The 23,001-nt window shown below is 41.5% G+C and overlaps 2 protein-coding genes across 2 annotated transcripts in view; both read right to left on the bottom strand.

The window, feature by feature from the left end:
* The window catches only part of b4galt2 (UDP-Gal:betaGlcNAc beta 1,4- galactosyltransferase, polypeptide 2), a 243,398-nt gene extending 241,911 nt beyond the window's left edge, over positions 1 to 1,487 (bottom strand). Inside the window, exon 1 of the mRNA XM_056293237.1 lies at positions 1,065 to 1,487. The gene's annotated coding sequence lies outside the window, so the exon portion shown is untranslated. The remainder of the gene's footprint in view (positions 1 to 1,064) is intronic.
* Positions 1,488 to 2,951: 1,464 nt separating this feature from the next.
* On the bottom strand, positions 2,952 to 14,400 carry atp6v0b (ATPase H+ transporting V0 subunit b). Its single transcript, XM_056293072.1, has 8 exons — positions 14,195 to 14,400; positions 13,255 to 13,303; positions 11,762 to 11,845; positions 9,977 to 10,054; positions 9,355 to 9,424; positions 9,074 to 9,125; positions 8,363 to 8,553; positions 2,952 to 5,856 (listed from the first exon to the last, which is right to left on the bottom strand). Exons 1-8 carry the CDS (start codon positions 14,277 to 14,279, stop codon positions 5,830 to 5,832), a joined length of 636 nt encoding a protein of 211 aa, XP_056149047.1. The 5' UTR covers positions 14,280 to 14,400; the 3' UTR covers positions 2,952 to 5,829.
* Between the last annotated feature and the right edge of the window lie 8,601 nt (positions 14,401 to 23,001).

The following is a 23,001-nucleotide window of genomic DNA, read 5'->3' as shown; positions in this document are numbered from 1 at the left end:
TATGTGCAATGGTTACCTCATGCACATATACACCTACTACTAAAACTGTTCCCTGAAAGACGAAAAGATGAAAACAGTTGGGAGCTGACAGTAGTCACATTAAGCTTATATTGCGTTGTGTTGCATTACGACACAAAACCCACGAGCCAAACCAAATAGGTCCAAAAATACTGATCTATTTTGTAATATCTAAAGTCACATTTATCCATTACACTCTATTCAGTTCATGTTACCTCTGTTACCCTTTTAACCAGCATGTGTTATTACAGTATGGTCTGCAGCCATAAAACCCAGTAAGAAAGCCCAGCTTAGCCAGCTCGCTTCATGCACAAAGTGAGGCAGTTTCGGTCCATTTGCCATTATAGCCTCCACAGTAGTGCCTCAAGAGATACTATGTCAGAAATGTAGAAGAAAAAAAAGAAATAATGTCAGATAGGATTATGGTCTGTCTGGGTTTGCAACCTTTTGTGTGAAAAGCTCGGTGTAGGTCAGGGTACATGTTCACAGTCCCCTTTTCTCCATTTCTCTTGTGCAGTTTTCGCCTTATGACTGGACCGTCACGGGACTGCGATGTCCTCACACGCGATAGGATTGGACGATAGTTCTCACAATCTCGCTGTGGGCAAGACGCACACACGACATCCGAGGTGCGTGCGTGCGCGCGCGCGCGTATGGTTAGAAAGTGGGTTAAGAGTTATCAAAACCTCGGAATATAAACTACTGTACGTGCATGGCTGACCGATCTCGGAGTGGCGTGGATTTCGCAGCTTTTCAAGCGGTCCATGTAGCACAGCGTTGCAGTCAAGGCATAGTAGGAAGTAATGCCTCGCTATGGCGGTTCTGAGCATGCTGCCAGTTTCCAGGTTCATGGAAATGTGCAAACAAAGGGGATGGGCAACGTTTGCGGTCTGATTTCCGAATGGTTCAGAGATGAATACATGCAGATTTACGATGTGGCAGGATAAAAATCTACCGGGGGGGGAGGGGGGGGGCAGATGGAGGTTAAATAACGCCAGGATGCGACGCTCAAGTGACAACGTATCCCAAACAAATAGTACACCTACCTTGATGTCAGACGAGCACTCTCCTATCCATGCGTCCTCTTTGCCGGAGCACCGCTGAATACCGAAATTATTCATGTCATCTGGGAAAGGTGGGAAAAAGTCTCACGATAAAAAAAAAACGTGAAAAGAGGACACGTTTAATTATCACACCGCGTAACGCTACAAAAAAAAGACGAGGAAGAACTGAACCGATAATAAAGGATGATAGTGGAAAATCTGACGGCTCTCATCACAGTTCCCCCGGCTAAAGCAGAACTGTTCCTACAGCAGCGGATAACCTATTGCTGCTCTTTGTCAGAAGAAAAGCCTCATATTTTGTAGCGTAACGGTCGCCAAATGGCTAACGTGGGCTGTAAGGTTATTCTAACGCGAACCGGGACTGAGACGAGTCTATCTTCGCTGGTGCCCCGTCACCCCGTTGTGTTTTTGTGTGGATGATATGATGAGAGCATTTTTAAAGGGATGCTCTCGGGATGTGGCAGCAGCGAGCAGCTCCCTTTCGCTTTCCTGCCTACGGAAGCGCGATTGGCCCAAACACGCCCTTCATCTGCCGAGCCAACGCAAGGGGAGCTAGAGGGGACGTCCCTGTCCAGAGAGCAGGTGCACAAAACTTCACAGGACCTAATACCGCACTGTTTAGCAGGTAGGTGTAGAATAGATAGATAGATAGATAGATAGATAGATAGATAGATAGATAGATAGATAGATAGATAGATAGATAGATAGATAGATAGATAGATAGATAGATAGAAAATGACAAAAAATGCATAATTTATCTTCACTATATCGTTTTTTTGCGACATAGGTCGAGCTGTTTCAGTGTTATTCTTACACCATCCAATATAACTCTGCCCGCTGAGGAAAAGAAAACGTTTATATGAACACGTAATACTGAAAAGTTGCACTAGCTGACTCTTTTTAAACTGTTCATGTCAGCGTTTACGGTCGCAGTCCGCCAATTGAACGGGGGAGCACTCGCCGTGCTGCGGCCTTTTGCTCCATCTAGTGGACAGAAGTGACAGCCGCACGTTTGATAAATTGAGCGACAAGCTGCTCGACGGTTGACGTTGCACAGAAAGGCTGTAATGTTAATTTATCAAATTATGTTTTAAGCCATGGAAGGTTTGCTGTCAAGCTAAGGAGGAATACAGCCCATTATGAGAAGAGGAAAGCTGAGGTGTGGAATAAAGTGACAAATAAAGTGTTCCTGATTCCTGAACGTTTTTAAGAGTATAATAGAAAGCGATGTTAATATGTTGTAGAGTTGTTAGAGAAGATGAGTTTATTAGTGGATTTGTGGAGGGGAATACTTTTATTGTGATTGGGGAAGGAGGGAGGGTGATGTTGGATTTTGGTTAGTGTGTATGGTATATGTGTATTTTTTTTTGTTTGATTTGGTGGTGGTGGTGGTGGGGGGGGGGTCTTTAGGCTGGAAGCCATACCAAAACCTACAGGTTACCTCATTATGTTCCGTCTCGTCTACCTGTTTTAATTTTTAATTCGTATCCTGTTTATTTGAATAAACCTAAATCACAGTTACAGTCTCAAAGGAGGAAAATGAGAACCGTCAAAAAAAAAGAGCGCCACAGGGACAGGTCCCTCATCCAGGACAGACAGGCAGTAGGTGCCGTGTGAGAAAGGCAGGGTGGAGTGCTGCAATTTAAATAAAGCACTTCATGACAACAGTTAGCAATAACAAACAAGGTAAAGAGAAAAGTGGATGCCTGTGACAGCATGCAGTATTTTAAGCATCCTCCAAACACATCTCCGCTGAACAGCACCACTCACTAAGAGCAGACTAAAGACGGATTATTGACAAAAATATTAAGTAGTAAAAGACTAAAAAAAACCAAAAAAAAAACAAAACACAAAGACATTCTTGATTGGAATCTTTTATTCTTTCAAGGACATTTATGTAGCTAGGAGGATCAATTTTTATCATACACGATGTCAAAACGATGAATAATTTCTTTTTTAACATCACCACATTAACATATATTGTACATAGGGGACCAACCAGTCACTGAAGCCCAGGGCTGCACACAGGGCCCCGTTTTCAATAGCATCTTAGAGTCTCGGTTCTGTTATAAACCATACGAGAGGTGACAATTTACACGCCAAGACACTGTTGGGGGACCAAATGCAGATGCACATATTTAACATAAATCCAACGTTTCCCTTTCTCTTGCACCGGGGTATTCTCTCCCCTCCACAGACTTTTGCACAAGTTGTCGAGGAGAAATGACAAGGAAAGCAATGAGACAATTCACACAAAGCCAAGGTCTGTCATCTACAAAATTCCCGTAACTCTTGGAATAATGGAATACACATCTAAAGGTTACTTACTGACATCCTAGACAGTCTTGCATAGCCATTCACACAATCGCTGCTTCCAAGTTGAACTCATTTGCGTAGCATTTCTGAAGTGGGCCGATTTCCAAGAAGTACCCTTGTGGGCAAAATACCGCTTCTTTCTCTTCAGCTAACGGCTAAAAACTGATGCAGTGTAACCCGTATAGCCATGCTGACAGGCTTTCAACAGGGAACGCCATGCTGCAACATGGTAGTGATCATGTCATCATATTCTTATAATGCTCAAAATCTAAATGCAAGCCTCTCAGGAGCAAACGATGCAAACACGCACGCACGCACGCACGCATGCACGCACGAACACGCACACACACCTCCGATTAGGAATGTTTAAAAAAAAACAAATGAACCAACTTGTACGAGATGATCAGTTTCACACCACTCCCAAATGTTGTGAGCAAGCGACGATGCACATTCCAGATGAACTGTAAGAAATACAAGCAGCAAAAAAAAAAAAAAAAAAAAAAATCAAACTGAAAGTTTAAGTGAGAGTTCCTAAAGAATTCCAGAGAGACATCGACAGGGACGGTGTCCTGCTCCAAGTCTTACACAGAACAGAGCTACTGTTTCATATCTTCAAACTAAGATATGAAACAGCAAACTGTTCAAACTCCCAACAGTCAACAGGGATTTTAAAGCAAAGGTGACCTGGACATCCCGAGCCGAGTTACACAAAAAAAAAAAAAACAGAGTAATATCGACGACCCCTTCACTAAAAACAAAGCCGATTTGCTGACCAAGAACAGAAAACAACAAAGACAGAAATTTTGTTTGGTGCCATGGTAACACATTTCCTGATACATAATCAATCTAATCAATCACTGTTCAGAGGCTAATCATTTGGCTATGTTGAAAGAAAGCCATTAGCGACAAGGTCATTTTCCTGTACCTCGTCTGAGCTTCTCGGTTCAGAATTCTGGGTCCATTTGTCCTGAACATCAAGATTATACCCCCCCCCGCACCCCCCCGACAGTGAATTTTTAGTCAAGCAGAATTTCTACTTGACGACCAATGGGATTACCAATGATGCCCATTGAAATGCAGCAGAGCACAGAAGCCCTCGTGACAACCCAACTCAGAAAATAAGGGCCACTTGTGTGAAATAAGGGAATCTGGCAGCTGTGAATAGCGTCAGCGGTGGCTTACTGGGTTCAGATGGAATCGGGGACCATTTCGGAGCACCAATGCTCTAGACAAGAGTTAACATGGCTCTGAATGAAAGGGATTTTTCTGTGATCTTACGAGCGAGCCAAGATGAGTACTTTGCCTCCTATTCTTGGAAATGATACCAGGTTGACTGAACACTGCTCTTGAAGCAAGAGCCGGGGCTAATACCGTATCGGGGCGGGTCCAAGGTGGATGGAGACACTCATCACAAACCGCAATGATAAAAACATACAACTGTGACAGACCAGGCTACAGTACACATTTTAGTAAACACCCTCATGCTTCACAGGGAAAAAAAAAATCATATTTTCAGTTTACACACGCACGCACGCACACAAAAATATTTTCAAATACTCCTTTAGTCTCATTTTTAACCAGTCGAACATGAAGAAGAGTGCCTCCCTCGCACGAAAAAACAACTGATAAGCTGATGGAAATGTCATAAGACTGCTAAAATGCAGTAAGATGAGTTATGGAAAATACCTTCTGGATCTTCGCCCCCCCCCCCCATTCAATGATTTTCACATACAGTTCGGAAGTTAGTTAGCAAAAAAAAAAAAAAAAAAAAAAAATCTGGCACATCAGTCGTGATGTGCCCTTCTGGTAGGAAACTAATGAGTTAATAACATGAATGATTTATGAAAAAACGGCACAGATTCCTCTGCTTTAAAAAATAAAATAAAAAAAGTAAGAACCATATCAACGATACGCAACACCACTGTTGGTTGTCTAGCGAAAGAGCACAACAGTACAGAAGCATTATAGCGCTGTCATCATACTCTATGTCTGCAGGCTCCCATGCATTGCAATACACTGGTCACCATTTTGAAATAGGGGTGAGACGGTGTTTACCAAGATCCCAAAACCATCAAATAACATTTCTGCTTGTTCTAATCACTCCATCAGGCAAAACTGGAGGACAATGGAGGCCACTGAATGATCAGACAGGTTTGTGTCATGTATGAAATGAACTGATGCAAGACACAAGAAGTTGTTCTGGTGTGCAAGAAAAAAAAATGTAGCGACTCTGAAATTTCTGCAGCTGTCTTACTAAACACTTACATACCTGGCGAGACAAAAGGGTGCGTGTGTTTCACTCTTCAGCAAGCGACGGTTAAAAATGATCAGACAAAATAAGACATTTAAATAATTTACGATGTATGTACACAATAATCCATCTTATTTTCCAACGGCGTCTTCTTCTCATCGTCTCATCCTGCAGAGAACTCTAATCTCCCATCTTTACTTTCGACGTCTGTAGAAAAATGAAACAAAAAAAAGACCATCATGTGGTTAGAAAAATTTGTTTGGAGGTGGAAAATCTGAAGCTTCCTAACAAACCTGCTAAAACCCTGCACAACACTGAGACACCGAGTATCCAGACTGATGTGAATTAATTAAGTTTAATTAAGTTTCCTTTATTAATCCCCTTGGGGAAATTCAGTTACTGCAAATGAACCCATCCTAGCTGTGATCTGTGCAGCTAGGAGCAGTGGCCTGCCGCCTTCATGCTGCGCCCGGGCACCAACTGCAGTTCTTTTCCCATTACCTTGCTCAGGGGCACAGACAGGAGAATAAACCCTAACATGCATGTCTTTTTGATGATGGGAGACACTGTAGCACCCAGAAAAAACCCCACCGCAGACACAGGGAGGACATGCAAACTCCACACAGCGGACGCCCTGGGATGACCCCCAAAGTTGGACAACCCCAGACCTTCTTGCTGTGAGGCGACAGCACTAATCACTGGGCCACCGTGCCGCCCAAAAGGCCTTTGTGGTGACCGTGAATAGCTTTGCCTTGACCTCTCTAGTAGAAGTCTACAATAAAAAAAGTCATCAAATGTTGCACAGCAAAGAGCGAGAATGAACATCTCGGATTGAGGGCCCCGTCTTACACCCGGTGCAAAGCAAGTGTCATTTCTAGTTTCCGACCGACACAGTTGTAATTTTCCCGTCCACGCCGTTTAAATAGCAAATGTACTTGTGGCCATCTGTGCACCCATGGGCGTGTTGGTCCTAAAATGAGATGTGGTCAGACATACTGTTGGTGCATTGCTGTCTTGAGACAGCAGAAAGCGATTGTGCCATTGACCAAAAAAAAAAAACCTGGTCTAAAGTCAATGCTTTTACTTTTTACTGCTATTTAAAGGGTACATTATTCGGCTAGTAAGATGTGCCTCCGTAGGCGGGTGCACAACAAATGCACACACAGCGACACGCAAAAGATTACGACTAAAAACATTACAATGTGAAAGATTATTATTGTGTACATCCCGATATTTAAAAGATAAATGTCAAAATGGTCATAATATTTATCAGACTTAAACAGCCTATCAAAAACACCTGCTTCACCTCAGGGAGCTTTGGTGGATTCCTGCTGCTCCCGTAGATGGTCGGCTCATGTGCTTTCACTTCGCACACGAGCAGATCCATTTCCTCAGCAGAAAACCGTTTTTTTTACTCCAACTTTCCGAATCCGCCATTTAAATCGCAATGTGCCAAGGTGCAGGTGCACTTGGCTTTTAAAGGGAACGGGACATGACACTGATTGTTTTAATTCATGCTACGCCCAAAACACACCTATGATTCATTAAGAGACTAAGTACAACCCCTTTGCACCTTACTTTGTGCCCAGATTATGCATCATTTAACTAGCAAAAGTACATTTGGAGATGCCCTAAACACACTTGCACCATGTGCTTTAGGGTCCAAACACACTAAAATGACTAGTGGAGACGAAGGCCGACTGATGCGTCGCCTCCCGTCTGGGCGAAAAAGTAACACTTGAACACGCTGCAAAGACTGCAGCCGACGGTCAACTAGCATTTATATGTTCTGCAGTGATTCGCTAAGATGAACAGCCAATCAGAAAGATCTCTCTCACTGACGTGCTCCGCCGATTCAACATGATGAACTGGCTGAAACGCTGCCAACAGGGGCCCGACTAGTGCGGGACACACCACAAAAGCCAGGGTCACAGATGCTCACCGACGGCCCGACATTGGCCGACCGTCAGCCTGGTGTGTCAGGGCCTTTAGACCACGCATTCTTCTTCTTTCAGCTTGTTCCCTGTTTCTAAGGGGTCGCCATCCTGTAGTGAGCCTTGACCAATCCAGTATGGTACTGTCAATCCGCATAATGATTTAGCAAAATTTTACGTTGGATACCCTTCCCGACACAACCACTAACCCTATGGATGGGGGCACAGGTAAAGCGCTGGATGCTGTCCCAGTATTCATGGACTTAGGCCCATGCACGTCGCCATAAACCATGCACTGTGTCATTTAAATAGGGCGGTAAGAGTGAAAGAGACATCTGTGTGTGCGTTTACCCATGAACTGCACTGTTCCTACTCTGAACGAAATCAGACGAAGGACAAATGTTCATGAAGACAATAAAAATTACATACAATCTCACAATGCACAGGTGAAAATGGAGGGATAAGAAGAAGACCTAAAAAGAATTTTCTTTCGGAATACCAGAGAAGGCCTGTGGAAAATTTGTAGCTGAGGCGTGAAGATTCATAGTTTAAGTTTTGCAGCAAATATAACTGTTGCTTCCGCTCACAAATTCCATACTGTATTAAAAAAAAAAATTGTGAAAAGAAATTTTCTCAAGGGCTGTTCCGCCTTAAGAAGTTTGATAGAAGACAGTTATCAGAGTGAAATGTCTCTCACCTGACTAACATGAATTTAAACCTTATATAGCATACTGGCTATGATACCATGGTGGTGAAGAAGATATTGTACAAAACTCTACCTGCAGAATGGCCACGATGACACCAAACAGGCCGATGGCACTGCCGAAAATTTCTACGATGAGGATTTTCACGAAGAGGCTGGCATTCTGGGCATCTGCCAGGGCCGCCCCACTGCCCACAATGCCGACACAGATGCCACAGAAGAGGTTGGAAAAGCCCACAGTCAATCCAGCACCGAACATGGAGTAACCTGGCAGGATGGGGGCCAAAACAACATCATATAATCCAAGTCAACGATTAACATGGAACCTTGGGCTCCCTTTCCGAAGTCAGAATTGGTAAGTCAATCGCAATTCGGACATTCAAAATTCAGACGCAATCTTTCTGAAACTTTTAAAAAGCTATAAATAAGAAATATTTGTTTACTTGTGCATTTAATATTGCAGTTTTATATTCATTCCAATTTAAACATTTGATACCTTTTCACACATTTATTACTTTAAGTTGAATTTTTCCTGTTACAGCTTCGTGTAAGATGTCAAGAACTGCCTGTTTGAAAACATTTCCAATTCTTGAAAATCTACTCGAACCTCTATTTTTTCATTTTACATTTGATGTCTACAAGCAAATCAAACTTAGACAAATCAGCCAGAACCACATATTTTGCAGTCACAAGTAGACATGATACACATGTTATACTTAACAATAATCAATCAGATTAACTTTTCAGATGTGTATGTGGTTTAGGCTCTTCATGCCCGTTTTCTTACCAGCTTGGTAGTTCCTTGCTCCGATAGTTTCAGGGGTATTTCCACGGAAATTCTGCGAAAGGAAGATAAATATTATATATAATCACTTAAACAGCCTTGCTAAGGATTTCTATGTGATTAAATATATTTTATGAGTTAGGCAAGACTACAGGTTAATTGGCCCTCCACTTTCCACAAATTTACAATTGTGCTGTTATGTGTCTTCTGCTCCCCCCTGTACAGAAGCTTCTCCACATATTATATCAGTGACGAATACAACGGGGGACTTCAACCATGCTCACCTCAGCCATGTTGCTGATAACAATGGCCATGATAATGCCATAGATGGCTACGGCTTCACAGAAGATGATGCTTAGGGAGAGGAGAGAGGGAGATGAGAGTTGAGACGGACAAGCGATTGTACACTCTGTATAAATCACTACCACATCAAACTGTCAATGAGAAATCTGTGCATCCGCTACAAGAGAGAAGGGCGTTTGGCTCGCTCTGCTGACTCTATGTGCTGCCACCATGATCCTGACCAGGAAAAATTAGGATCATGAGACCAAAGGAAGGAGAGGATGAAAAATAGATTATATCCATTTTTAATGCTACATCTTTATCCTCCATTTTTATTTTTACTTATGATGCTGTCTGGTCTCTGTTTATTGCAGTAATAATGAAGGGCGAGTATTATCACCTTCACTGCTCTCCTGGTCTGTGCTTATTTACACACCACTGCTACTGCAACAATACAGGGTCATCAACGTTTCATCTTGTGTTAATACAAAGGAAAATATATTATTCATTCCCTTTCTGCCAACAAGATGAGACTTATAAAATGACCCCTGTGCACCATCCGTGGCTTTCATATAGCAGCCGAAAACACTTTCAGAGCAGGCACGCCTCTCTAGAAGAGATTACCTGACCAAGTTCTTGGTTTTAATTCGTGGAGCCTTGACACCGCCACCGATGATGCTAGAGCCAGTAATGTAGATACCCCTGAAAAAAAAAAAGAGCCATAAGCACAATGTTGGTAATATGACAGAAAACTAACATGTAAAATTAAACTGTATCAAGAAAAAGCTGTTGGAAGAGCTCATTACGACAATCATATTCAAACATCAAAATAGTGAAAGTGGCGAGGGAATTTTCATATCAGTCAGCGAGTGCAACAGGACGATAGAGTTGGTTTGTTGATCCAATCGGAAGCCCCAAAACATAACGCATTAAAAGTCAAAGTTTTTTGGTTTTAAATTACTTAACAATAAACTATGATTTCAAGGATGTTTAACAAAATACAAGTGTTAACCAAGAGGAAATAATTCTACCATGCTAAACTGTATCATAAAAAGGATATAAGAAGAGACAAAGACTAAGTAACGGCTCACTTTTAGTCTGTCTCCTTTTACTCACACTTAGAAAAAGGACAAAAAGGGGTGTAGATGTAGTGGACACCGATAGTGGTGTCCATGTATAAAGGACATAAAGGGGTGTAGATGTAGTGGACACTGATAGTGGTGTCCATGTACGTACGTATAAAGGACATAAAGGGGTGTAGATGTAGAGGACACTGATCGTGGTGTCCATGTATAAAGGACATAAAGGGGTGTAGATGTAGTGGACACTGATAGTGGTGTCCACGTATAAAGGACATAAAGGGGTGTAGATGTAGTGGACACTGATAGTGGTGTCCACGTATAAAGGACATAAAGGGGTGTAGATTTAGAGGACAGTGATGGAGGTGTCCATGTATAAAGGATATAAAGGGGTGTAGATGTGGAGGACAGTGATGGAGGTGCCCGTGTATAAAGGATATAAAGGGATGTAGATGTAGAGGGCACTGATGTAGGTGTCGATGTATTAGATGTAGAGGAAAGTGATGGAGGTGTCCATGTATAAAGGATATAAAGGGGTGTACATCTAGAGGACATTGATGGAGGTGTCCATGTATTAGATGTAGAGGACAGTGATGGAGGTGTCCATGTATAAAGGATATAAAGGGGTGTAGATGTAGAGGACAATGATGGAGGTGTCCATGCATAAAGGATATAAAGGGGTGTAGATGTAGAGGACAATGATGGTGGTGTCCATGTATAAAGGATATAAAGGGGTGTAGATGTAGATGACAGTGATGGTGACGCCCGAGTATAAAGCATATCAAGGGGTGTAGATGTAGAGGACAGTGATGGCGGTGTGGGTAAGACTGAAGGTATCGGTGCTGTAGTAGAACATCACATCTCAGCTTCTCACAAGTGGAACGAAAGATTTTAGTCGGCTAATGCTGGCGTGTCACCTTTCTGTGCTCACCTCACATTTTATTAGTTTAATGCACTGGACACCACACGCACTGCCTATGTCACATGGGTTTCAGCGTGTTTGATGCCCCCATATTAAGTGGGAAATTAGGGGTTGATCATAATGTGCATTTCCCCTGGAAGCAAAAAAAATCGTATTTTCTCACTCAAAATGACAATGTGACGTGTCTCATTTTTTGTTGATATTGGCAGGAGCGCAACCAGTTCTACCATCCTAAACCAACACGTTTCCAAGTCAAAAGAGGATTACTGCCCCTTTAAGACAGTTGAAGAGATAGAGGGTGGAGGTCCATGGAACTACCTAAGTAGTTGTCCAAAACTTGCACCTTCAAAATACCTGACAACAGGATACAGCAAAGCCTTTCAGTCTTAGTCCTTGTAAGATACTCACCAGGCAGCACCCACCACAGACAGAGAAATGGCCAGGCCAATTCCCAGATTGGCCCACATAAAAGGAGATGTCTCTGTCAGGAACCTGGAAACATAAGAGATACTATATTTTAGGAGGTGCCAACAGTTTGCGAACAGCATAATTTCACTGTACCTTAAATCTTTTTTTATTTCCCTGAACAAGAATCAGTCAGCATCCAAGTAATTTTTACAGTTTACAAAGACAAACAAAGACACCCAACGTAAATCTATTTTGATAATCCTTTCCCCAGAAATAAAGCTCTACATGACTTTCGAAAATACACATTTTATTGCCAGGTTATTTCTTTTAAATTCCTGTGTTGTTTGATTGTGTATAATTGAACCATTAAACCAAAGTGTTGTGAGAAAGCCAAATCAATTTTATTGATAAAACATCAGCAGTAATCAAATAAAAAGTGTGGACAGGAAAGACACCTGGTTTGGGCTGCACGAGGTAACAATAGCCCCTTCTTCCACTGCAGAGCCAAGCATCAGTATCAGTCGTTTTATTTATCAAACAATTTCTCTCCCAATTTTGTTGCACTGGCAATAAAATGCAACAACCATGGTATTGTAATTAGTTGAAACTTGGACAGCAGACATTAGTCTAATGAGTAAGTCAATTATGGAAACATTATCGTCGATGATTAGACATTGCACTAGAAACTGTGTTCCACATTAAAGAAATGTTGTATACCAAAATGAAATGGTTTTTCTTTTGGATGATAGGAAGGATTTTTACAAGTGGCAACATCTCCTAAATACAAATACATTGCAGTTAAGTTCTTCAGAACAGCCATTTAATGAACCAGCTTTTTTTGTAGGCTTATCTGGCAAACTACTTCTAACACTGAAAGACACGTTTCTTAATGAGGCCTACAGTCAGTATAATACTTATAACCATGCTAAGAGTTGGCAATAAAGCTTGAATGCATCAAGACATGAAAGCAAATACCAATCAATGGTGGGCTAGCAACCTATAACTGAGATTAGCCATTGCAAAGTTAATATATGTTAAAAACATTATTTAAAAGACGGAATCAGTGACTGGATTTATCTCTTTATTTTGCCAGCAGATATTAAGGGATCAAGTGGGATCTTTAAAGGCAAATTAAAAAGCATCTCAACTGTTAATGTTATCAAACCAAAACTGTGCATATTCTGTTTCAGAGGAAAACCACTGTCGTTATCTATCCATTATCCAAACCGCTTATCCTGCTCTCAGGGTCACGGGGATGCTGGAGCCTATCCCAGCAGTCATTGGGCGGCAGGCGAGGAGACACCCTGGACAGGCTGCCAGGCCATCACAGGGCAAGTATTACTATTCATTATTTTTCCTTAGATGTAATAAATTAAAGAAGTCAGAAAAAGGTGTCTTGTCATGTTTGGCCCAAAGTTAGATTGTTTGTTCCAAAACATGTAAATCCCTATGCTTTTCCTACAATGGGATGGCAGCTTTATGCAAGGACTTACCATGCCACATCAAAGCGAAATCCAAGGTCAAATATTGTGTAGCAAATACCTAGAAAAGAGCACAAGAGGAAACCAATCTCAATATAGTTCATGCCTGCATCAATACCATTTATTTTCAAATGTCCATGTTTATTCCTGAGTTGTGTGTGGTATTCCACAGAGAGACTACTAGATCATATTGATACATTCATTCATATAAACTGTTTTACTACAACCCATTTATTTGTAAAAGAAGTGTAGCTACCACTAACCACACTGCAGTTTGCAGAGCTGCTCGAGTGATGGAAAGAAGCTGTTGCCTATGTGTGACAGCTCACCCTCACATGATCAGTCCCGCACTTCCCATTTGGCTCGATTTAAAGATGCCAGCTAGCTTAGCTTTGCACAACAGCAGTTAGCAAGCTTAACAAAAAATTCTAGTGCAAGGACTTGGCGTATTGAATAGAAAAGTAAGATGGCATTGTATTTCATATTGCACCAATCGTATGATTGTAAGTGGACATACTTTGCAGCTCAGCGTTTGATGCTAACGTTGGTTAGCTTGCTTGGTCAGCTTCCATCAGTTATGGATCAAGGACCTGGTCTAGTCTAATTTCAGGCTCGGTTTGGACTACTACATGAACGTCCATATCTCACAACACAATGTTGTGTTTTTATTTAAAGTGTTTCACTTCTCCACTAGCAAGAACTTTCTCAAAAACCTAATCGATAACTCATTTTAATCGATATAAAGAAAATAGCCTCAACGTAGGAGCATCACGCCTTGCATTCCAGGATTTAGCCCGGTCCACAGGACAACTGTTGAAACGCAACAATTAATGCACTTATCGGGATTAATGAATAAAAACGTTATCCTTCAAACACATATGCATTTCATCCATGTTTACTTAACCATGAATAATCACAATTCCGACTAATTTTCAGGGGGATATTTCCTTACCGACGATTAGTATGGTACTCCAGAAGGCCAAAGTGACCCCGGTGTAAAGAATGGCGTGTCCGTTCATCATCCACTCGAGTAGCATCTATCCGGTAATGTTTCCTAATGGTCTGCAAGGGGTCTTCGGTTCAATCTGAGCAACGGACGCCGACTAAAAAAAAACCCCAAAACGGCTTTCCGGAGCGTATTTAGTCGATGGAGGTAAGCCTGCTAGCGCCGAGAGGGGAAGCTGGCCAGTGTCAGCTGACCAAGCTTGACTGGTAACATGTGACTAGACGTAACGCTCTGTGGCGGTGTTTCTTCTTCTTCCCTTCTCGTTTCTTGTGACGCTTTAGCGCTCAAGCTATTATCCGCCCGTTCTCATATCAAGGCTGTATGCGTATATCTATGGGTACCCGAGCACCTTCTTCGCAAACAGAAAAAATCAAAATTAAAGCTGAAATACGTGATTCCCCCCCCCCTCCATTAATAGTTATTTTATCCACCATAACCGTGGAGTCACTAACCGGCATCTTTTCCATATTCCGGGGTAGATATTGTTGATCGGGTAGGACGAACACTGGCGCAGCGCCAGACACGTTCCTACTCAAACAGGGAACAAGATTGAAATGTGATGACATGTGGCGATGCCTCTGTTGGACAGGTCATCTACCAATTCTAAAATCACTGCTACAGGAAAACGGTGTTCCCACATAGCTTGATAAAGTTTGTATTATTGCCCGAGATGGCTTTTAGTACAAGGATGCCATTTTTTACAAGGGTGGGAGCTGTTTAGTCCTGAGCTGACGGCACACAAGCAATAATGACTGTGACATTTTTGTATTCTTGCTGCCAGAGGGAGGGCACAGATCAGGGAAATCATAGATTTCTGTTTCAAATATACACTACCGTTCAAAAGTTTGGGATCACCCAAACAATTTTGTGTTTTCCATGAAAAGTCACACTTATTCACCACCATATGTTGTGAAATGAATAGAAAATAGAGTCAAGACATTGACAAGGTTAGAAATAATGATTTGTATTTGAAATAAGATTTTTTTTACATCAAACTTTGCTTTCGTCAAAGAATCCTCCATTTGCAGCAATTACAGCATTGCAGACCTTTGGCATTCTAGCTGTTAATTTGTTGAGGTAATCTGGAGAAATTGCACCCCACGCTTCCAGAAGCAGCTCCCACAAGTTGGATTGGTTGAATGGGCACTTCTTTGAGCAGATTGAGTTTCTGGAGCATCACATTTGTGGGGTCAATTAAACGCTCAAAATGGCCAGAAAAAGAGAACTTTCATCTGAAACTCGACAGTCTATTCTTGTTCTTAGAAATGAAGGCTATTCCATGCGAGAAATTGCTAAGAAATTGAAGATTTCCTACACCGGTGTGTACTACTCCCTTCAGAGGACAGCACAAACAGGCTCTAACCAGAGTAGAAAAAGAAGTGGGAGGCCGCGTTGCACAACTGAGCAAGAAGATGAGTACATTAGAGTCTCTAGTTTGAGAAACAGATGCCTCACAGGTCCCCAACTGGCATCTTCATTAAATAGTACCTGTTAGAGCCTGTTTGTGCTGTCCTCTGAAGGGAGTAGTACACACCGGTGTAGGAAATCTTCAATTTCTTAGCAATTTCTCGCATGGAATAGCCTTCATTTCTAAGAACAAGAATAGACTGTCGAGTTTCAGATGAAAGTTCTCTTTTTCTGGCCATTTTGAGCGTTTAATTGCCCCCACAAATGTGATGCTCCAGAAACTCAATCTGCTCAAAGAAGTGCCCATCCAACCAATCCAACTTGTGGGAGCTGCTTCTGGAAGCGTGGGGTGCAATTTCTCCAGATTACCTCAACAAATTAACAGCTAGAATGCCAAAGGTCTGCAATGCTGTAATTGCTGCAAATGGAGGATTCTTTGACGAAAGCAAAGTTTGATGTAAAAAAAATCTTATTTCAAATACAAATCATTATTTCTAACCTTGTCAATGTCTTGACTCTATTTTCTATTCATTTCACAACATATGGTGGTGAATAAGTGTGACTTTTCATGGAAAACACGAAATTGTTTGGGTGATCCCAAACTTTTGAACGGTAGTGTAGATATTTACATAAATATGCGTGGGCGTAGCCGAGGGAGGCATCGTTCAACTTACCCCAGAAAACAAAAGGTCCAGAAAGTTTAAAGTGTGTTCAATGAAGCAAAGAAGTAGTTACCTTAGAGATTAAAAAAAGAAAAGATCACTAACAAGATGTTTCAGAACCTGAAATATCCAAGATTTGGTGATCCTTCTGCTAAATTACGAGCTTTAGGATACTATAATGTATTCAAAGCCTTAGTATGTGAAAGGCCGGCTCCCATGAGGTATCCCGTGCTAAGAATAAAAAGGTCCACTTTTTGAGAAAGACTCACCCCTTTTAATAAGGTTGACTGCAGCCTGGATACATTTACATTCACTTGAACATAAGGCACGGAAGGTAAATACTAAATGTACCAAATAAACTATTTATTTATTTATTTATTTGTGCACAATTAAAGACAGGAAAAGATATCTCATGCTCCGATTTGTTTTTCAAGCGTAGGTGACGCCACATAAACTGTGGAAATGGAATTCACAAAAGCTTTTATGTGTATTTCTATTGCATAAGAATCTATTCTCGTTCATAATCATGTTTCCTCTGTATTTATTGCATGTGATTGATATGCCTCTCTGGTGTATCAGTGTATCATCACTTTTACCATTTTACCACTTTGCCCCAGATATTTTCCACAGTCTATTAGCACATTTGTACTTGTATTGTATAGCAACTGCACACTGCATATATGTATTAGGATATACCTTCCCTAGATATTTTTTTTGGTATTTTTATTTTATTCTCATTTCATTATTGTTGTTCCATTTATCTTATTGCAGTTTTGGAGTTTGCCAAAAAAATCATTTCACTGCTTATTGTACTTCTTGCACAAGACGTATGTGAGAAATAAACCTTGAGTCTTCATCTTCTTGAATCTTGAATCTTGGTATTCGTTATTTGTCTGTGTTGCAATATAGATTACCACCACAGTGAGGTATCCTTGTGCAGTGTGGTATCCTTATTGCATTGAAATGCCACTGGCAAACAGACGGCTCAGCTTGTGTATGTAAACAAATTCTCTGGTTTTAGCACGTATTTGACGAGCAGTGTTGCAGATCAGAGTGAACATGGAGCAAGTGTGGAATTTCCCCTCACGTTTTCTCTGACACAAAATCAATAACAAAATGACACCTTTTTGAGTATTTTCCGTTTTTATTTTCCGCAGCTGTATCTCTCTTTTCACTGCAAATACAAACCTCCAACGTTGGTCATTTGATTAAACTTCTCACCAGTAGATGGCAGCAAACATTATATAAGTAATTTACCGTAGGGGTAAGAGTCTTTACTTAAAGTATGCGTTCAACATTTTTTCCCTTTTCCTACGACGTGTCCCTGGTTGGATAGCGTACGTGCTGGAAGTATTTAGAGTACTGATTTCAGGCTGCAGTGATTGAAGCCCCCACAACAATGGAAATAGCCGGTGGATGCTGATTCTCATAGCTGCTAATTGCACCGTAGAGCGCTTCCAGAGCTACTGTAGTGTTGGCTTGTGGTGGAATGTAAACAACCGTTGACGGGATGGAGGGGAATTCCTTGGTGGGGAAAAAAGGTCGACACTTGATTGTAAGATGTTCCAACACCAGCAAACAGGACTGGGAGATTGCTTCCACATCGGCGCACCCATGAATTGTTTACCAGAAAAACCCACCCCTCCTGTCCGTAGACCCTCGCATCGGATAAGGAACAACTCCCTGGGGGGAGGGGGGATAAAACTTTTAACAGGGAGAGAAAATGGGAAGAAACCTCAGGGAGAGCAACAGAGGAGAGATCTCTCTCCCAAGACCAGCAGTCCGTCCAGTCGGTGCACAGAGAAGCCGACAGCAATCCCTCATGTCCCGTTGGGCGCTAACACGGCAGTGAAGTTCACCTAGCTTGTTGCCAACAGAGCTAGCAATTGGGTAGCAAAATGCTAGGGATGGAAGGTCAAGTCGGGCGACGCGGTAGCCTAGCCAAGATCCCGCCTCTTCTTCTGCGTTTCCGCCTCTATTGGCGTCGTTTGCTGCTGTTCCAAGATACCGTAGGGGTGTAAATAAAACAATGTCTTTCGGTATCTCCGGAGGTGCGCACAAGTCCGGAACATTTAGTCTTAAATCCAGTAAGGTCTGACAGTCATAAATGATCATTGTAGATGTAGTACGTGCAAGAAAGCTTGCAATTAATCCAAAAACCAATACAACGGAGAGAGAAGCTGGTAGCGTGGTACCAAAGTTTTTCCATTATTGCTGGTTGGTTCACCATTGATGATTAATTAAATGTGTTAAAATTTTAACATCTACCTATGTATATTTCTAGCTGAAGCTCTATTTTTGAGGAGTGAGGGTAGAATTTTTTCTTCAAAATAAAATAATGAGGGGACAGGGAACTGCATGTGTGGACTGCCTGGGTTGAACAGACTTATCTCTCTGTTATTTGAATACCTAATCCTAATTAATCAGTCATTTTCACTCAGAAATTATATGTTTACCTGACTAATGCAAGACAGCACATTACACAAGAACAGAACATTGCTTTTCTCTTACAAAGATACACAATCAATGCTTATGTTTCCCATGCAAACCAGAACAGGCCTTTATTGTACTAAGTGATCAATGCGGATTCAAAGCATACTCCCCTCATATATCTGGTCTCAAGGCCTCACTCTCGTGTTTACATGCACACTGGGTAATTTCTCAGGCGCATCCCGGGGAAGGTCTCGTTGGGAAAATGTTCTTCCTTCCAAATACCCTAAAAATGAACATCCCAGTATGAGTGGATAAATTAAAACATTGCCACGGAAACAGAAGACATACAGACTCTACCAAGCCATAGATCAGATAAGGTGTTTACATGCCCCAAGTAACACCAGAAGAGCTCAGGTATCTGTGTTGAGTTTTCATAAGGCTTGCAAGTTGCAAGTTTACAAGATTAAAAGCAGAATGATTCACGATTCAAAATTCAACAGTTTATTCATGATATGCTTCGCGAACAAGTACAATAAGTAGTGAGATTATTCTTAGGCAAACTCCAAAAACTGTGTGACAAAAGATAAATGGAACAACAATAACAATAAAAAACAAAATAAAATACAACAAAATTTAAAAGCTTGAAAAATCCGGGAGTATACAGAAGGTATAGCCCAATAAATATATATGTACAATATGCAGTTATTATACAATTATAAGTGCAAAATAGTCTGTAGTAGTAAAGTGTGAGTATCTGAGGTAAAGTGGCAGTAATCTGTTTAGCCCTGGTCCTGCACTACCTGGTGTATAAATGCTGGGGTGAGTGTAATCCCAGTGGTACACTCAGCCGACCGTACCACTCTCTGCAGGGCTTTTTACCAAGTTCCCTGAGCTTGGTAACCAGATCGGAGAGCACTATGGTATTGAAGACTGAACTGTAGTCAATGAACAGCATTCTCACATAGTTAGCCCACCCGTTCTCAACATGGGATAGGGTGGAATCCTCAGTGGATCGGTTAGGATGGTAAGCAAACTGTATGGGGTCCAAAGCACTTGGGAGAGAGAAGCAGATGTAGTCCTTAATAATACTCTCAAAGAACTTCATGACCACAGAAATGAGAGCTACAGGATGATAGTCATTGAGGTCGATTGAGGATCCTTAACAAATGCGGTAACCTCCTCTTTTTTTGTCTTTTACTCTCACTATCTCTCTCTTCTCTCTCTCTCTGTTTTTTTCTTGTTTTCATCATCTTTTGCAATCTGTGAGCAACAAGGGAACGTGCAGAAAAAGGCAACCTGGAAATGCATGGAGCAGAACATCATGTATAATTTGTTCATGCACACTGTGTACACAGCCCAGTTAGATATGCAATCATACAAAGTGTGCACACACATACTTTAACAGACTGTCATTCCGCTCTCCCTCGTAGTCCCTTAAACCCCCCCCCCCTGCCCCCCAACAGGCCACTTCACACAACACATGCATACACACAGAAGAAACATGAATTTCAAATGCCCAATGTTCGGATCTTAACAAGTGGCAGGGGTTAATGCAAGGGACAAGAAAGAGAAGAGAGACAACATAATGTTCCATTCTATTTCATCAAGCCCAATTATGGTTGTCCCATTGAATGCGGTTGCATGCACACTGGTACCTTGTTACTGTTGCGGTTAGTTACATCAGTTTTAGATACACCACAGTGAGCTTAATACCACTGGGATAAACTCTAAACTTCAACTGATGAAACCTTAATTATATATTCCTCGCATTAGAGGCAAAGGTTGAGGTGTTTATGCGTTTATACGCTGTTTTCTGTTGGGTTTCATGACCTGTCAGTGCTAATTTTTTCCATGATTATGTGTATTTGTGATTTGGAAATAAAGATGTAAAACAAGAAATTATCCCTAAATCATTGTGTGCAAAGCAGTGTGCACTTTAGGATGTACTCTCTACATCCGTCTTTCCTTCCCTCTTAATTTGTCTGTCATTCCTCACCCACACCTTTATTCCTTGGTGTAAATATCATACCAACATCAGTGAGTTTATTATACTCACTGTGGATGCCACAGATGCAACTAGCTATCTATAGAAAGTACGCTGAGTAGCAAACATAGACAGCAAGAAACTCAGAAGTGAATTACTGTGCATCCTGCTTGTGAGTATAAAACTGAATGCTTCTCACTACACCATTTTTAATTTTATTTGTTTAGGTTTTGTTTTTTTATTTTTTGTCTCCAGTGAGATAATGGGGGTGATGATGATGGCGATGATTTTTGATTTATTTTTAGAAGCTTTATTGATCCCCGAGGGGGTATTCTTTCTCTGCATTTAACCCATCCTAGCTGTGTAGCTAGCAGCAGTGGGCAGCCGCCGTGCAGCGCCCAGGGACCAACTCCAGTTTGTCTTGCCATGCCTCGGTCAGGGGCACAGACAAGAGCATAAACTCTAACATGCATGTCTTTTTTTGATGGTGGGGGAAACCGGAGCACCCAGAGAAGACCCACCACAGACATGGGGAGAACATGCAAACCACACAGAGGACGACCTGGGATGACCCCCAAGGTTGGACATCCCTGGGGTTCGAACCCAGGACCTTCTTGCTGTGAGGTGACAGTGGTAACCACTGCGCCACGCGATGATGATGATGATGATGATGATGATGACGATGTATAAGTGAAACTGGCTGGACACAGTAGAGAAATTAGATGGTCTTCAGCTCATAAGTAAAAGGAAAAGTTTACTGCGACTCAGATTTAAAACTTTGATGCGTATTTTAGTATTTTTTAGCTTTTTTTTTTTAGCCTTTTTGGTTTAGTAGAAAAATGGCATGCTGCCAGTTTCACAATGCGCTGCTTGGTTCAAACATGTTTCACAGGACATAGTTGGTTAAGTTTTCTTTGCCTTTATTTGGGCTTTTCATTTGTTCTAAACCAAGGACAGACAGATGTGAGGGCATAACATGGCTGTGGAGTATATTTTTCCCCATCATGGCAGATTGTCTGTAGGCGAACACAAACAAACAGGTTTCGGCTTGCCTGCATCACATTTAATAAAAAATGAAAAGTACAAATTCTTTTTAAAATGTTGCAGGTTACGCATGCTGAATGTGTTCCCCTCATTAACGAAAGACCTCAGTGGCCTTTGAGGCAAAACAACAGCCTGCTTTCTAAAGTTTAAGCAAATGACCTTCTGCATTGAATCTATAATTCTGCCCCAACAGTGGTATTCCTGACAAGTCTGATCCCTTAGGCTTTGTACAGTTCCTCTATCTATCATCTATATGAGCTTTAATACTTTGAAGGGTCAGGTGTATTGATCTGTCTGTGCTGTACTGCCTAATGATGACGGTAGTGTTCTCTCCATAATTTCATTTAGCAGAGGCGCATTGAGGTTATATTGGTTTTGTCAGTAGATCCATTTATTTTTGCCCTCAGCTAATGGTTTAGGTCCAGGCAGCTGTGGTAAACTTTTTTTCTTTCTTTTACTGTAAATACATTTCCTAACATTAGGACTAAAGTTCATCTGCTGTTCACATTTCACATCTCTCAGGCTGTGGTGGCAGTTTTCCTCATGTGGCAATGCACAAGTTCTGAATGAGAAAAGAGAAAAACTGCCATTGTCCGTTCTTAATGGACAGACAGCCACTCAGTCATTCCTGCTTTGCCTCAGAGAGTTAAAATTAACTAATGCATTGTCGGTCCCATTATTGAAGTCAGTTAAGTAGCGTTGTTATTAGCATAACCGCAGTAACCACATTTGGATTGCTTAGAGCAGTGGTTCTTGATCCAGTCCTCAGGGGCCCCCCTGCACTGCTGGTTTTCTGTTCCGCCAGGTAATTGATTACATTCACCTGTTGTGAGTAGATGGCTGGAACACCTGACACAACAGTTGAACGTAATTAACTACCTGGCTGGTGGAACAGAAAACCAGTAGTTACAGGGGGTCTCTGAGGAACTGTGGGCATAAAATCATGCAGTCTCTCTAGGACAGTGGTTCTCAACCTTTTTGGGGTCCTGGACCCCCTGCTTATTTTTGATCTACCCTGAGGACCCCTCCACCTGATCTTGGGGGAGGGGGGTTGCAATTTGATAGAAACAGTAGAAACTGCATTTTAAATTGTATTATAGCATTTATTCACTCTTTGGGCCAAAAATAAGAGCTTTCAGTTGTAACTTAGATATAGTTAACAAAACAGAATTCTTATGCAGTAACTTTCAGATATATGTAACAAAACAGAATATGTATTCAGT

This window comes from Lampris incognitus, chromosome 14 (assembly GCF_029633865.1).
Source record: "Lampris incognitus isolate fLamInc1 chromosome 14, fLamInc1.hap2, whole genome shotgun sequence".
Classification (NCBI taxonomy): Eukaryota; Metazoa; Chordata; class Actinopteri; order Lampriformes; family Lampridae; genus Lampris; species Lampris incognitus.
Note: the sequence above shows the minus strand (reverse complement) of the source record. Positions and strands in the feature narration are given on the sequence as shown.

Excerpts from the sequence above, each read along its gene's own strand:
- atp6v0b (XM_056293072.1), bottom strand. The coding sequence starts at position 14,279 with ATGCTACTCGAGTGGATGATGAACGGACACGCCATTCTTTACACCGGG. Across the intron at positions 13,304-14,194 it reads GAGTACCATACTAATCGTCG|GTATTTGCTACACAATATTT; the intron begins GTAAGGAAATAT and ends GCTCTTTTCTAG. Across the intron at positions 9,425-9,976 it reads AAAACCAAGAACTTGGTCAG|CATCATCTTCTGTGAAGCCG; the intron begins GTAATCTCTTCT and ends CCTCTCCCTAAG.